Source organism: Odocoileus virginianus, chromosome 17, assembly GCF_023699985.2.
Source record: "Odocoileus virginianus isolate 20LAN1187 ecotype Illinois chromosome 17, Ovbor_1.2, whole genome shotgun sequence".
Lineage (NCBI taxonomy): Eukaryota > Metazoa > Chordata > Mammalia > Artiodactyla > Cervidae > Odocoileus > Odocoileus virginianus.
This window is the reverse complement of record NC_069690.1, coordinates 23,555,957-23,573,186: the sequence shown is the minus strand read 5'-3', so window position 1 is coordinate 23,573,186 and position 17,230 is coordinate 23,555,957. Positions and strand designations below refer to the sequence as shown.

The following is a 17,230-nucleotide window of genomic DNA, read 5'->3' as shown; positions in this document are numbered from 1 at the left end:
AGTTTGAAAGGAAGCCAGTGTAAAAATAGTAACTTTACAGAAATGCACCTTACAACCAACTGTGTGTTACATAAATAACCTTGATAGGAATGCACATTCCCAGGAGCAGAAGACCACAACTATCAAGACACAAAGGAAAGTCATTGCTACTCTATAAATATGTTTGGCTCTATAGCTTAACTTAGTCAACTGTTGGTCTTAGCAAAGTGTATTTATGATTAAAGTAGGTTATTTTTCTTAATACCCAAGTATAAAATGACATATACTTGGGCATTTGAATGTTGTTATCCTGAGATACCTTGTATTTTTGCTAAAGCCCAGTGAAGGTTTATTTTTACATGGTCTACAAAATATTGTAAACCATTATTTTAGACTACATTAAAACTGTCTTTTTAGCATTTGAAAAAACTTTTATGGAGAAAAAATTTAAGAGTATAATAACACCAAAGTAGACTGACTGTACAATGAACCTGCATGTGCTCACCTAGACTCAACAGTTACTCGGTCACAACCAGTCTTGTTTTACCTGTCTCTGCCCACTCCCTTGTGATTTTGAAGCACAACCCAAACATCATCATCATTTGTCTGTAAATGTTTCAGTTACTTTAAAGATTTATGTACCTCCTAAACAAGTGGGAGTAAAAAACCATGTGGCATGACCACACTTGAAAAAATTAAAAATAGTTTAATATTGTTAGATCTAGTTAGCCTCTAAATTTGTGCATGTGTCATACATTTTTTAAAGTCTGAATTCAGTCGTCTCTGTTGTTGCTTCTTACAGGATACTTGTTGAAGATTCTAGACCTTGCCTTTTAGAATTTCCCAAAGTATAGATTTTGCTAATTGTATCTTGGGAATATTCTTTAACATATTTCTCTGTGTTTTCTATAAATTGATTATTGTGTCTGGGGTTCTGGTTTGTGAGTCAGGTGAGATCACTTCATAAGTGGTGGCTTATTTATCAGGAGGCATGTTAATGTCTGCGTGTCCTTTCTAAAATGCCTAGGTTAAAATGACAAAATGGCAAGGTTTCAATAAGTTTTCATTTTTTAACTGGACTATCTCTGTAGGGAGAGATACCTGATTTGATCAAATAGTAGTTACTGTTTGATTTCCTGACAGTGCTATTTGTATAGAAAAGGAAGAATAAATTTTGTGTGTGTGTGTGTTTTAAGGGGAAAAAAAGTGGTTTTCAAAATAACAAAATTGTTTACTAGCATCCTATAATGGGATCAGTCAATTTGTTGTTTCTTGTATCAGTTTATAAACTCATGGGTTGAAACATGTTTCAATCCTTAGTGGTTATTAACTGTTGATACTCAAATTGTCCTCTATTGGGCCAATGGAAGTCTCTTCAAGTTGCCTGAGTCCTTTTAACAAGACCATAGTATTACTTGATAGCTTCCTTTTTATCTGATATGAGTTGAGCCTGGAACACTTACTGCCCCAGACCTGAAATCAGCCATTTTTCTGAAGAGCCCTGCTCCATTTAAGTGTAGCTCATATTTGGAGACTATATTCTGGGCACTAGGGACACTCATTGCTGCAAATAGGTCATTTTTCTTGACTTTTTTAGTGGACAGAGCTCTCCTTTTTTAAAGCTTTATCGTGAGTTCATATGGATACTTCTGATTCAAATTCGGGATTGAGGTTTTTATTTTTCATGTGTTTTCCTTTTTCTCTTTTAGTCTTATTCTTGAATAATGATTACATTATAGCAAGCCTGCTCATGCTTTATTTTCCACTACTTATACTTATCTAAATCATTATTCTCAAGGACATTACCTTGTCCTTGATTTCATTTTTAATTCATGGTTTGTTCATTCATGGTTTAATTCATTTTGGCCCTCAGTGATTTCCAGATTCACAGCATGCATATATAACTCTCATTTAGCAGTCATCAGTACTTTGGGATTTACTGAGTTTTAGAAATTAGAGTATAATATACACAAAGAAAAATGCATAAATATTATGTACAGCATGCCATTACTAGCATCCCAGAATCTCTTTCTTCCTTTCTTCCATATACCACTCATTCCCCATTGAAAGAAAAAGAAGAAAAGGTGACTGTTGTCCTGATTTCTAATGTTACTGATTAGTTTTACCTGCTTTAGAACTTTAAAATTTTGTCTGAGCATTCGTGATATGAGAAAAAGAGAGCTCTTTCTAGCTGTTTCCAATTTTACTCATGTCCAGGTAGCATTCAGGAAAAAAGTATCATTATCTTTTTCACATTCAGAACTTCTCTGTAATATCTTAGGAATCTAAGTAGAAACCCAGGCATATACAGTTCTTGGTTTAAATATTTGTCTTAAGCAGGCCAGATTTTTGTGTATGTTAGCAATTTCCATTTCCCCTCATTGTATTTTTACTCTTTGCATGTTTCCCCTTTCTTTTGATTAACAGGAAATCTCTTTGTATTAGGGATATTAGACTTTTACATATTGTGCTGTAAATATTCTCTCCCAGTCTCTCATTTGTATTTGAACTTAATTGCTCTAGTGAATTTAAAATACCTTGTGTAGTATGTTCTGACTGTTGAGTTTTGTGTTCTGCTTAGGAATGCCACCTCCAACTAAAAGTATGTTAAAAAATAAATCTGCATCTTTTTTTTTTCAGCTGACTTTTATTTATTTGTACTTGTATTCAAATACAGTATGAGGTATTTCTGTTAGCATTTAAATGTAGTAGGCTATTTAAACATCTTTCTGTCGTCGGCCTTTCCCATTAAAAAGGGGATTTAAAAATGGGATTTTGCTGGAATTTCATCTACGTATGGCTACTACACTTTTCATCATAAACTTCTAGAGAAAATTTCCACCTGTATTTTTTACTTCACTTTCTTTTTGTCGATTGAGTGTTATCTGCATGGCTTTGCAATTACACCGAAATTACCTATGCCCAGGGCAGCTTTGCCATTCTTTGAACTGTACCCAGTAGACTGAATTTAGGCCTCCTCTTTCTTAAACAGTGTGCATTTATTGTTGGCAACTTTCTCCTTGGAACACATCTTCTTTGGCTTCTTTGATCTAGCTTTTTCCTGGTTTTCTTCCTACTTCTGTCATATTTGTAGCCGTTTCTTTTTTAATCCCCCTGGTACTGGTATTCTCTAGAATTCCTTCAGTTAGATTCTCCACAGTTCACACTTAGGCTCATCCTTGGGTGATACCATCAGTCTTACGGCTTCAGTTATCAGCAGTATTCTGATAACCCCCAGGTTTCTAGCTGAAATTTCTTTTGGAAACAATGTATTTATGTCCCATAGGTACATAAAGCCAAACCTATCATTTCTTTCCCTCCCTCTAAAATCAGCACATCTTTATTATAATTCCCATTTCAGAAAAAGAATAGACTCCTACCCAGTTTCTCTGCATAGAAACCTATTTGTCATTTTAAAAAATTGAGTTGAAACTCAGATAACATAAAACTAGCCATTTTAAAGTGTACAGTTCAATGGTATTCACAGTGTTGTGCAACCACTGTTACACTCTTCAGTTTCAAAACACTTTCATCACCCCACAAAAACTCCCAGACTCATTAAGTAATTGCACCCATGGCCCCCCACCCCCACTTTGCTTTTTGTCTCTGGATTTGTAGATATGAAAGGAATCATACGGTATGCAGCCTTGTGTCTGGTTTCTTTCGCTTAGCTTGATGTTCTTGAAGTTCATTGAGAACCAACATGCCACAATCGAAGTTCTAGCTTGTTGTAGCATGTACCAACAGCTAATTCCTTTTCTTATGGCTCAATTATATTCAATTGTATGTATATGTTATATTTTGTTTATTCATTTATTGATGGACATTTGGATTCTACTTTTTGACTATGCTGCAGTATAAACATTTGAGTATAAATTCCTATGTGGATGAACGTTTTCATTTCTCTTGGGGTTATACCTAGAAGTGTAATTACTGGGTTATATGGTAACTATGCTTATAAACTTTTTGAGGAGTTATGTATTGTTATTGACTTTTTAAACTCCCTATATCACCAGTCTTGGTTGATTGATTCTACCTCCTATGTATCCATGTTTTCCATCATTATTCCCACTACTATATACTGAAGATACACTTTACAGAATTACTTTAATAGCTTCCTTTCCTTTTTTGGCTTCTTTGTCATCACATGGCCTTACTCTATCACATACTTTTCACATTCTGAGAGATTGGTTTTTGAAAATGTAAATTTCATGAGATGACCTCTTTGTTTTAAAAACAAAGCAAAATAAAACGCAAACAAAAATTGTTCTCTGCGTCAAATCTAAACTAACATGGCTCATAAAGGCCCTTTGCTGTCCTCCTGACATATCTGTCTAGCTTCAGCTCCGTGGTGTGTGGTACCCCTCTGCCGCCATACTGATCTCCATATTTCAGAGTTTTGTAGTATGTGTTCTCCTGTCTAAGCCTTGCACTTACTCCACCCAAATCCTTTGTCTTATTTCAGATCTCTCTTCTCTTTTTAGAGGCCTTTTCGTCTCTTTCTGATTACATTGTGCTCTTCTTTGTGCCCCTCCAAATTCCTGCACCAATGTCGGGCCATTTAACATACATTGTAATCGCCTTTTTACTTCTGTGAGAGTCGAGAGCTAATAGTCAAGTGCCAGGGGATGCAGTACAGTCTAAAAGTATGATTAATAGGAATTTAGCAGAAGACAAGGTTACTTGGTAAGTTATTTGAGGAAGGCTTCCTGTAGGAGGAATATGGTACTTGAATTGGACCTTGAAGGAAGCGTTCATGAAAAGTATGGTAATGGTTGGCCTCTATAGGTAGATTAAATCTGTTAAATGCCCATGGATCTAGGCTCTGAGGAGCCATGCTAGGGGCAAAAACCATGACAAAACCAAGATGGATGGACATCTTTCAGCATTACTTTTGCATTACTTAATAAAACAAGCAGATTACAGTCACTCCTGTAGAAGAGAAGAATGCAAAGAACATGTAAAAGATTTTTATAGAATTCGTGTATTGATGAAATACATAATGATATATATATACTTTATGGAAATAAATATATAATAATATACTTTATGGAAAGTGTAAGGAATTTTTCAAGGGTAGTTTTGACCATATATGTTAATTTAAGAATTTACCCACCTATGTTTATAAAATTTCACTGGACTTCTAATGCAAGATTCAATAACTAGGTGGTTTCTGGATAAATTATAAAATCTTCTGCAAGACTCTTACAGCTATTGTTGGAGAAAATGGTCTGAGTAATATACTAGTGTTTGTCCAGAGAAAGGTTAGAAATGAGATAACTCAGTGTAGAAATTACCTGTCCAGATTGTGATTGTCTATACTCGCCCCTCAATTGACAGTAAAAGTGGGACTTGCAGATCTTTTCCAGAATGTCTGCAGCATATTGACACTCAGTGAATGTTTGCATTCATAAACAAAATAACCAGATTGAAATACAACTTCTTTGCATTTTCAGTATTTAAAGAATGTCTTAGAATGGCTGTTTAAAGGTAAAACTGCATTTATTATATTTTGCAACACAATACTGATTTAAAACTTTTTATAAAAGTCTGCTTTGCCAGTTAGGCAAAAATATTAGACTTAGAAATTTAAAAAAAAGAACTTCCCTCAAATTTTGAGAAAAGAAGCCATTCATGTTTAAATATAAATAAACTTTGACTTTTGGCTCTCTCTGGGTTTCACTGGCATGTTGGGGTGTTAAATCTTAGTTGTTGAAATAAACACCTCTGATTCCTCAAAAAATTAAATATTTTCTTCTCAGTTAATAACACATTTTGTTCAGTCTTCTGTAGCACTGTGAATTGCGTTGCACTTACTTATCATGGGCCCAAATGCCTTGAGGACGATGGCAGGAGTTAGGTGAGAGTCACAGACCTGCTCAGCTGCCGGGCAGCCGCGCTCAGCCACTGTCCTCTGTGCTTTGTCCCCTCTTCTCAGTCTGGGCCAAGCAGTGCCTCTTGTTGGTGATTCATGTATTTATACACAAGACACTCTCAATCATGACAGTGGTGATGACCTCACAGCCATGTACATACATCAATGTGTAAGAAATGATATAATTTAAATACCTACAATTTACTGAATGTCAATTATATCTCGTTAAAGCTTTTTTAAAAATCCTAACATGATGCCCACCGTCGACGGGTCATTAATTTATTAAGCCCCGTGTCTCCAGGAACTGCTCAGACTTTGCTCTCTTTCTCACTTGCTCCTCTTAGGGGCCCTCATGGCCTGAGTCCCCCCGCCTCACTAGTTCTTTGCCTTGGTTCTTACCCCCAGCCCCCGTCATTATCCATGCTGGAGCACTCTCTCTGGAAGAGGAACATCTCATGTTGCTAGTGTTCCTGGAGGCTCCAGCTGTTATTCTTAAGCCATTCCTGGATGCTGAAAACTGTGGCCAGCAGAAGGTTCAACATACATAGGCAGGACAGATGGAATCTGTATCTGCATCATGTATCCCCATGAATGCAGAGGACTTAGTCATGCAGATACATAGTTACTAGTATAAATTAAGATTGGTTATATAGCAAATTGCAGTGAAAAGGGACCAGGCACTCTATTGGTATTTCTCAAAGGCCAAAACTCTAAAGACCATACCATACCATAAGAATTATCAGAAACACTGGTTTGATTTTCCTCTGAACCAGAATCTGGGGGATAAGTCTGACAACTGCATTTTAATAAACTCTCTATCCCACTATACCTATATACCACCAGAGAGCTACTTAGAATGATAGGAACCTTGCTGGAAACCAGGGTAGATGTAAAAGGGAGGTAGAAGTTGATCTTCTGGATAGCTTGCTTTACCCATTGCTTCCTTGTGTTATAGAAATGGAAAGATTTTGACATCAGGTAGCAACAGTTTAAAATTGTTAATGTTCTGTAATGAATGTTGGGTGAAGATTATGTACTTAAATTTTTTTATAAAACTTTTTTTTTTCCCACAGAACTCAACAAAAATCCAGTGGAAGGCTTTTCAGCAGGTTTAATAGATGACAATGATCTCTACCGATGGGAAGTCCTTATTATTGGTCCTCCAGATACACTTTAGTAAGTATAATGGAACTGACATCCAAGTGGAACTCTTCTAATAATTGAAATATAAACTATTTTGACAAACTGAAGTTTCTCAGTTTACAAGAATGATTGTTAATCACTTTTAATTAATCACTATTAACTGATATAAAGATAGACAACAGAGTGTGGTGTTATCAAAGAACAAAGAAAAGATGGACTTTCTTATATATGTAGTACATTTTTAGATTCAGAGACCACACACAGTCTGATTTTCTGTTCCATGTGTTTGCAGGTCAACTTAAACTTGCTAATATTTAATGTTCTGTAAGATGGATCATGACTGTCTGATGTCAATGACTAGTACAAGTTGAATGCTTTTTATAGAAGTTGAGGTGTTGGGGAAAAATGCAGCAACCTTCTCAAAACCATACAACTGAGGGATAGCAGGGTCTTTCTTGGGAACTATTCTTGGTCACTCAACCTTGGTCCTTGATGGTACGAAGCAGCAAGGATTTGGATACATAAGACTTTTTTTTTGACAGTGAAATAGTTTTATTTTAGATGTTCTGAATGGTAACTCCGTTGCCCTCCCTCTGCACCTCCCCAACCTGATGGAAGAGAAAATTCAGAGCTAGTTATATACCAGAGCAAACTGGTATATGACATACACAGTTGAGCTGTAATATTGATTGGGAGGTTTTCTAAGGTCTGAAGAAAAATGATTTATGTTTTGTCACAACTATTGCTGATCAAAATTTTTGCTGATTTATTTCCCAATGGTACATTTGCATTGGTAATTGTTGCAAGCTAACTCAATCTAAGTCACTCTACAGTGATAGTTTGGTAGATAACAGTAGTCAATGAAAGCCATCCTAGAGGTCTTCCCCCACAACCTTAATATTATTTGAAAGTAAATTTCTTACCAAGTTTTGCACACAAAATCATACTTATGCCTGTCTTCTGAGCCTGATGAGGTTCTGTTTTGGGTTTCTAAATCAAAACACATTGCATGAAGGTTTATTCAAGGAAGACACAGCAACATTCCAGTGGCAGAATCTTGTTAATCTTAAAGTTGGTGTGTGCTAACAAGAGAAGTTCTTCTAAACTAATGTCTAAGTAGAAAATGAGTGAGGCATCCAGGTTTGACCTCCCATCTCTAAGGACCTCACACAATTTTTATACTTTTTTCATGAGATGGTGGCAAGCATCTCTAAATGTTACTAGCTGGTCCGTATACATGTTGTGTCCCTTCAGCTTCATCAAAGAAAGACACTTTAATACTCATTGTACTAGTTAACAGGCCATCCTTCCTACCAATGAAAACCTATTTCTGGCCTTTCATATACGTTTAAAAAGTGCTGACTGTCTATCTGAGGCGTGGATAACAGAAGCATTTGTGGCAGCTCCTCTGGAGTTGCTGACTGGCTGCCATTTCCTCACTGTCCCTTACTGATGAGAGCACTGATGGCACCCAGGCTACAGTTTAACTTGAGTGCCAAATATACTTTGAACATCCTGTGAACAGTGAAGCCTTAATGCCGTTGACAGACCTTATAATTATCATCCAAATTTACCTGGGTATGATTCCTTTCTATGAATGACCTTTTCTAAAGTCATGAGAGTACATGCTGGAAGTTGTGAAATTCTTTATAAAGCCTTCAGGAAGGGGGTTTAAGATTTGTTGAGTGTTGGCCATCCCTTTTAGCAACTTCCTATTTAGAATTGTTTCAAAAATAAAGCATTGTAGGCATTTACACTACTTACTAATTTAGTTTCCTAATGTTTTTGAGCACTCTTATGCTAGATGCTATGACCATGGCCTTAAGGCAGGTAACAGGTGCTGCTGCGAAGCGGTTAGAGTTTAGCTGGCAGAGCTGCTCATTGGTCGTTATCTGATACACTTTGGGGATAGCCATGACGGAGGGAAGCATCGGGATATGGTGAGAACTCACTGGGTGTGTGGCAGGTTTCCAGTGTGCTGGGGAATATTTCCCAGAGGAGGAGATGTCTAAAGTGAGAACTGAAGAGCTAGTCACTGTTACTAGTTAGTAGGCTTCCGGCTATAAGCAAAACAAGTCTGATTTAACTGGCTTAGAAAATAAGGAAATTTGTTTTCTTGACAGAGATAGTAAAATGGTTACAACAGTTTTGAGCATTTCAGAGTATGCTGAAAAGGAAGAAGTGAAGGTAGTTTCTGCTTGTGTTTTATGTATTTCTTATATAGAAATAAGAATAGAGCCTCCAATTAAAATAAAAAAAAATAAGAGTGAGCTAAAGTCAAAAAAGTAAAAAAAAAAAAAAAAAAGGTTATTTTTTATGTATTTCAATGTAGAAAAGCCTTTTTTCTGGAAGCTGTCCAGACTCTTGTCTCATTTGTTGGAATCAAGTTGCTTCATCATTCCTTACCTGGTAACTGGCAAGATGAATGAGATTGCCACATTTGGTTTAATTATTCTGGGATTGAAGCGATTTGGGATTGTCAATAGCTGGTAAGGATTAACTAGACAAATATTCTGGCAGTAGCAGTGGGCTTAGGAGATGGGGATAAGTGGAAGGGAAGCTGGGGATTGAGCATTTCATAGGGAGAAAGAAATGTTTGTGTACATAGGTCTGGAAAATAAGGGACAGAACAAGGGAATGGCAACTGAGCAAAACGACTATAAGGAATTTCAAAAAATGAGGTTGGCTAGAGAGTTGAGGGCTAGAAAATGTTTGTAAACACTGTTAAGGAGTTAGGATTTTTCTTTGTCCTGAGGACAAAGCATAACCATTGGAGAGTTTTACATCACGAGTTATCAGGTTTATATCTTAGAATGTGCATCAGATTCTAAGTATCGTAACTTTGGAATTATAAATTTTATCTTCCTTCAGCTTACTTGTGTTTTATTTCTGCAGTAAAATGTTTTAAACTATTGTTTAAAAAAATTGGGGGGGGGGCATCTATAGTGTAAGAAGGGGATTCCTTGATAGCTCAGCTGGTAAAGAATCACCTGCAATGCAGGAGACCCTGGTTTGATTCCTGAGTCAGGAAGATCCCCTGGAGAAGGGATAGGCTACCTACTCCAGTATTCTTGGGCTTTCCTGGTGGCTCAGACGGTAAAGAATCTGCCTGCAGTGCGGGAGACGTGGGTTTGATCCCTGGGTTGGGAAGCTCCCCTGGAGGAGGGCATGGCAACACACTCTAGTAGTCTTGCCTGGAGAATCCCCAAGGACAGAGGAGCCTGGTGGGCTGCCGTCCATGGGGTCTCAAAGAGTCAGACACAACTGAGCGACCAAGCATGCATAGTGTAAGAAATGGACTGAAGTAGGGAGATGAACAGCCTTGCCCAGGGGATGGCACACTTGTGCCTAGGACAGGGCCCTGAGAAAAGCAGAGGAAGTTAGCCAGACATCTAACAAAATGTTTTATAGAAGGAAGCTTTCTAAAATGCCACCAAGAATCAAGTATTTAATGCTGTTTGTTGATTTAACAGTAAGGAAGTTACTGGTATTCAGTGGAGTGAAGAGGGTAGAAGCCTTCTTGTGGTTGTTGGAGGAGTGTTATTTGAAATGAGACACAGATCTTAAGTGTAAGTAACTGACTACGAGGAGAAACAGAGAGGCTGGTAATGGGGGGAGGGGTTATAGTATTGAAAGTAATTAATGTGAGCTTAGATGGTATCCAAACCTAAGTGATTGATCCATCAGTTAGTAATTAATTAGGTCATTTCTGTAATAATAGAATGATTGCTGTACTAAAAAATTCTTTAAAAGCTAGTGTAGATGACCCAGCAATCCCACTGCTGGGCATACACACCAAGGAAACCAGATCTGAAAGAGACACGTGCACCCCAATGTTCATCGCAGCACTGTTTATAATAGCCAGGACATGGAAGCAACCTAGATGCCCATCAGCAGATGAATGGATGAGGAAGCTGTGGTACATATACACCATGGAATATTACTCAGCCATTAAAAAGAATTCATTTGAATCAGTTCTAATGAGATGGATGAAACTGGAGCCCATTATACAGAGCGAAGTAAGCCAGAAAGATAAAGACCATTACAGTATACTAACACATATATATGGAATTTAGAAAGATGGTAACGATAACCCTATATGCAAAACAGAAAAAGCAACTCAGATGTATAGAACAGACTTGTGGACTCTGGGAGAAGGCGAGGGTGGGATGTTTCAAGAGAACAGCATCGAAACATGTATATTATCTAGGGTGAAACAGATCACCAGCCCAGGTTGGGTGCACGAGACAAGTGCTCGGGCCTGGTGCACTAGGAAGACCCAGAGGGATCGGGTGGAGAGGGAGGTGGGAGGGGGGACCAGGATGGGAATACATGTAAATCCATGGCTAATTCATTTCAATGTATGACAAAAACCACTGCAATGATGTAAAGTAATTAGCCTCCAACTAATAAAAATAAATGGGAAAAAAAAAAAGCTAGTGTAGTTCATGGTGGTGCCATTAACCCTCATTTAGCCACTAGAGGGCACCCCACACTCCTTACTATCCATGTGTCAATAACTGGTATATTCAGGCATTACTTTATTGATAGTTGCTTTGAGTATTAATTTAGCTGTTACATTTATCTTCACACAGTATTAACTTTTTATTGCTGCTCTTGCCATTGGCTCAGACAGTAAAGAGTCTGCCTACAATATGAGAGACCTGGGTTCGATCCCTGGGTTGGGAAGATCCCCTAGTGAAGGAAACGGCAACCCACTCCAGTATTCTTGTCTGGAAAATCCCATGGATGGAGGAGCCTGGTGAGCTACAGTCCATGGGTTTACAAAGAGTTGGACACAAACTGAGCAACTAACACTTGCCATTAATTAATGTTTCTGGAGATACTAAAAATAGATTCTTGAGGCTTTCTCTCTATGAAAAATAACCTGAAACTCGTGTGACAACCTGCTATTTTCAGACTAATGATTATCACGTAGTGTGACTAGCTGCTCATTACCACGGAAAGAATAATATCAGGTAGGAGCGGCAGTAGGCTTTGAAAGAAACTTTAGGAGACATGGGTTTCACTGTGAATTATAAATTTTATAAATTTGTATTAGTAAATGGTATGTAACTTTTGCTGTATCTCTTTTTCATCACTCATGTCTGGTGTGCTCAAGTAGTATGTTTTATATTGTGTCCTACCTCTGGCAATGGTGTGAAAAATTTGTAGAATCTTGGAAGATTATATGTATCTTGTTATTGCCTTACCTTGAGTGTATATAGAAAATGAAGAGTTGACTAACCAAATTTCCAGATTAATATTCTTTTACAGTAACAAAATTCTTATACATTCTGTTTAAAACTTAGCTGCACAAACTATATATTTTGTAATGAACTTTCAGAAGGAATGAACCTGGTGCCCATGTGACTTAGAAATTGATTGATCAATGGCAGTACCCTGTCATTTATCATTTAGTGCTTAAGGATGTGAGTTTTGGAGAATATCTTTGTTTACCTCCCTGAGTCTACTACTGTTATTATCCCTGTGAAGTTTAACAGTTATTTAAACTTCATCTTGTTTCATTTCTAGCGTAAAACCTTGTGCCTGGAAAGTGTTCAGAATGTTCAGTATTTTATTGTTTGTAGTAGCAAAAACATTGGAAGCCATCAAATATTTTATGAAGGTAATAAATTGTGACAGGTAAAAATGAATAAACAAGACAGATGTGAAAAGGAATATATAAAAGAACAATGTTGATGGCAACATATGGTATATCATTTAAAGAAATGATATGGCTGAATGATAGGATCTGACAAAGTAGAATGATAGGCTCTTACCCTTGTAAGATTTTTATACATTTGATACACAGACAGTAAGGGAAGTCTAATAGAAGAAACTTGAATTGGCCTAGAACATCATGCTAGTAATCATATATGTAATATGATATATCTATAATTATATATAGCAGTTATACTCTTACACTGTTAATATCTGTGAAGAGAAAGCATCATTTAAACCATTGATGCTTTTCATAAAACTTTGGTTTTGCTCATCATAGTAGCATCTTTATGTATTTGAAAAATATGAATATGTGACATTTTAACATTTATTTAACCATGTTTTGTACACTATGTTTTGAGTTTCAGGCTTAAAAAAAAAGTAGGATTTTCACAGGTGTTAGAGAAGTTAAGGTTTCCACTGGTAGGAAAAAAACTGAAGAATTGCATGATTGATTCAGAATGGATGAGGACATTGCAGAAAAAAAAAATTGTGTACTTTAAACTTTTAAGGATAATCCAGTTAATTAAATTTGATCAAAATTTTTAATAGACTAAGGTAATCTTTCATGGTAGGGATTTCAGTCAGCTGTTGTAAAGCTTTTAAGTGGATCTGATATCAGTCAAAATTTAGGGACCCAGGAAAGCTAACTTGGTATCAGGGAATAGTCTTACCAATGGTTTAAAGTACATGGGTTTTGTGGTAGCTGTTCTGATGTTCTTTTACATAGATTCTTGCCTAGTTTTTATATTTTTGGCTTTCGAAGTATTTTTTTTAAAACCACAACCCATAATCAGAAATGTTTTACATTATGACCCTCTGTATACTTAATACACTTCATAGAAGGAAGCATGTATGTAAGCATAAAGAGAAACATGTTCCATTCAGAGCCCAGTGGCCTTTCCTAAGTATTCAGAAGTATTTGGTGTTCATGATCTACCTTTCTTGAACACTGTCCTGTCATCTTGGTTTTATGATCAGAAAAAAGCAATGAGAATACATACTTGCTTTGGTTAAAACTTCAAGTGATATCAGTATGTACAAAGCAGAAAGTAAAAAGTCTCATAATCCCGTGCTTCAGAGTTAACCACTTTTGTGTATTGGTGTCATGTTTCCAGACATTTTTCTATTTCTATACAAACATACCCTCACTTTTTCTTGTTAAAGACAAATGGGCTTATTCTGTAGATACTTTTTAAAAACTTAACAATAGATTGCTCATTTCATTCCAGTATTTATTACTGGTACTTTTCTTGATATTTTCCTCTGACCCTAGAATGGTAGGTGCTATAAATCAGCGATCTCTAATGTCTCGTTCTCTGTCATATTCGTTTGCGTACAGCAGTGCCTTCTCTAGGTAGATAATCAATATGTTTGTTTAAAGAATGAAAATCATTTAATGAGCTGAGAATTCTGTTATTTACTGATCTGAAACAAACACAGTCAGATGACCCTGCTCTATGGGGGTATATATCTTATAATAAAAGAATCAGAGGTGTGAATTCCTTTTGCAGTAAAGAAATGGAAAAGAAGTCCGTGTGATAGAGGGACACAGGGGCTAGTTAAGATTGGGTAGCCAAGTAAAATCTTTCTCAAGAGGTAACATTTTGGCTGAGTTCTGAATATAACAAAGGGAGAAGCGCCTTTGAAACAGAGGAAACGCAGTACCAAGGTCACTAGTCAGGAACTTTGTCATTTTTGCCCCATAAGGCGGCTGACTTTTTTCATTGGTTTTCTGCAACACTGACTTGTGTTATTTTGACGGTTGTTGAGGAACAGTTCCTAAGCACAGCAGTCACTAGTCACTTGTGGCTGTTAGAATTAAACAAGATTAAAAATTCAGTTCATCAGTTGTATTGGGTTGGCCAAAAAGTTCTAGCCTTATTATAAGTGGCTGGTGGCTACCATGTTGGAGAACGTAACTATAGACTGTCTCCAGTGTGCAGAGAGTTCTGTTGTGCAGCACTATTTTGAAACACACCAGAATATAAACTCCTTGAGAGATTATGCTTTGTTCACTGCTGTACTCCCAGTGTCTGGCACGTAAAGACTGAATAAATACTTGTTAAATGATAAGATGAATAAATGGATGGATGGATGGTTGGAGGTCAGCACAACTGTTCCCAGAGAGGCAATAAGAAAATGCATAAGCTCTCAGATGAGAAAAAGCTTGTTGCGTTTAAAGAACAGAAAGAAGAATGACTGGGATGAGAGAGAAGAGTGATAGGTTGAGATCAATATAGAGAAATTGACAACTTGACCCTGATAGGCGATGTTAAAGAACATTTGAGTTTTAAGTGCAGTGGGAAGCAATAAAAAGATGTGTGTAGCACAACAGTAGCGTGATCTGATCTGGATGCCTTTTTAAAGCTGCTTCTTTCATTTTACTGTATTTTGAGAGTTTAATAAGGTGGTAGGTATGACAGTTTATACTAAACTTGGTATTTGAGTAAGTAAACTGCTTGAAATCCAGATTATTTATTTCATATATAATGTTAGCACTAGTATCCTTGTTTTATGTTTGTTTTTAATAATTATCTTACTTATAAGCAGGAACTTATAGGCAAGAACTTGTTTTTGTTTTTCCAGTGAAGGTGGTGTTTTTAAAGCTCATCTCACTTTCCCAAAAGATTATCCCCTTCGGCCTCCTAAAATGAAATTCATTACAGAAATCTGGCATCCAAATGGTAAGTTTATCTAGTTTTACATTTGCAAGTATGATGGCCTGTCACCAAAGTTTTCAAGGTCAATAAGTAAGATGCTGTTCTCAGTGAAATTGTGTTGGGATTTTCATACTAGGTTCGTTGTGTTTGTTATGTACATGGTCTTGGATTAGATTCCTTCTAAAAGAAAGAGTAACGGATCAAATGGAAAAAATTTGTTTATTTACTTAGTTCTCAGCTATGATGTTCACAGCTGAGATGTTCATGAGTTCATGGGTGATACTGAGCATTAATAGAGCTCTTAAAATTGACATTATTTCCAAGGTATTATGTGATTCATTGGCTATTACAGAGAACACAGAAGTAGTTAAACTTGGATTTTTCATTTTTATTTTCTCATCTTAGTTCCTAGACTATGGATACTCTTAACTATTTTGTTTTTCATAAGAAAAAGGAATATCTTACCTACATCATAAGATGATTGATAGGGTCAAATGAGATAAAACTCTGCGTGTTTAGATCTTTGGAAAGTATCTAACAGTGCTGTGCATAAAATGGTGGCAGTGACTTTTTTTTACCCGAAGTTGTACAACCATTTAAAATTCACTTTGTGAGCCAAAGGTTAGTCTAGATAAACTATGTTTATACACAGTCTCCCTGAACTTTTGGCCTTGTTTTGTATGATTGAGCTTGCAAGAATTTCTTTCCTAAGTATTTTGACTTTAAGTATTTTGTAATCAGTGTTGTCTTTTTAGACTGTTAAACCAGTCTGCATTCTACTTCTCATAACCCAGACATTGTGTTGCAAGGAAGAGAAACTCTTCTATATTAGTTTAAGCAAAAATCAGTGAGAGTAATGGATGCGTGAATAAACCAAGGCTTGGTTACAAGGAAATGTAATAGAACTCAGTGACCTGAAAACAGTTGAGTCTTAGAAGAGAATATAACTAATGAATGGAAAACTATTGGGAATCAAGGAGGCCACCATATTTCATCACATCTTAGGTAGCAGTGATCACAGAAGACATAGTTATTTTTTGCACCAGTATGAAGGGAAAAAAAGAATTTCTTTCTGGTAGAACACGTTAGTGATAGTCCTGCACAATATATGGATGCATGAATCGACCACATCTGCCCCTTGTTGCTTGGACATATGGTTCGTTTCTTCCTAGGCTCTTGGCAGTTTCCCGTGCCTTCTCTTGAATTATTCAGTGTGTAATAGTCAATTTTTTTGCACCTGTTTGAAAGGAAAATGTAACAAAAAGTTTCTGAATGCTGTCTCTTGCATGAATTAGCCCATGTTACTGTTGGTAAAGCCTCTTGGAGCTTTAGTTTCTTTGTGAGTTACATGAGAGCATATGTGAAAGCAGTACATGGACTTGAATTATTAAGAGGAATGATAGCACTGGCCTTTTCACTCAATTATCAGCTCAATTATTTCACTCAGATATCTTGCCTTTTTAAAAAAATTACTACAGTTTTAATAGGTAATAGGTATTAAGCATAAAAGCCTCATTCTAAGAGGTTTAAAATGTTTTCTATATGTTTAAAATGAAATGACATGAGGTTAAAATTTTAAAGATGCTAAATTATAGCAATTTCTATAAAAGGAAAATGGATCTTAAATCTATTCTCTCTGATAGAATTTTGTACAAACATTTGATATTAAATGTTCTCAAACGTGACTTCCTTTTCTCAAGGAAAAATTTATATTATGTGGTGAGGAAAATATCTTAACACTATATTATCATTTTCTGTTCAACTTTATAGTGCTGTTACAAGTTTTACTGTTGTTATTCTTTCCTCTTGATCTAGTTATTTCATTTTAGTTAATAGATTATATTAG

The 17,230-nt window shown here is 36.3% G+C and overlaps 1 protein-coding gene across 1 annotated transcript in view; it reads left to right on the top strand.

The window, feature by feature from the left end:
- Nucleotides 1-17,230, top strand: part of UBE2G1 (ubiquitin conjugating enzyme E2 G1) — an 88,026-nt gene that overhangs the window by 52,410 nt on the left and 18,386 nt on the right. Inside the window, exons 2-3 of the mRNA XM_070478899.1 lie at nucleotides 6,928-7,030; nucleotides 15,311-15,408. Coding sequence (XP_070335000.1) covers nucleotides 6,928-7,030; nucleotides 15,311-15,408 — 201 coding nt within the window. The remainder of the gene's footprint in view (nucleotides 1-6,927; nucleotides 7,031-15,310; nucleotides 15,409-17,230) is intronic.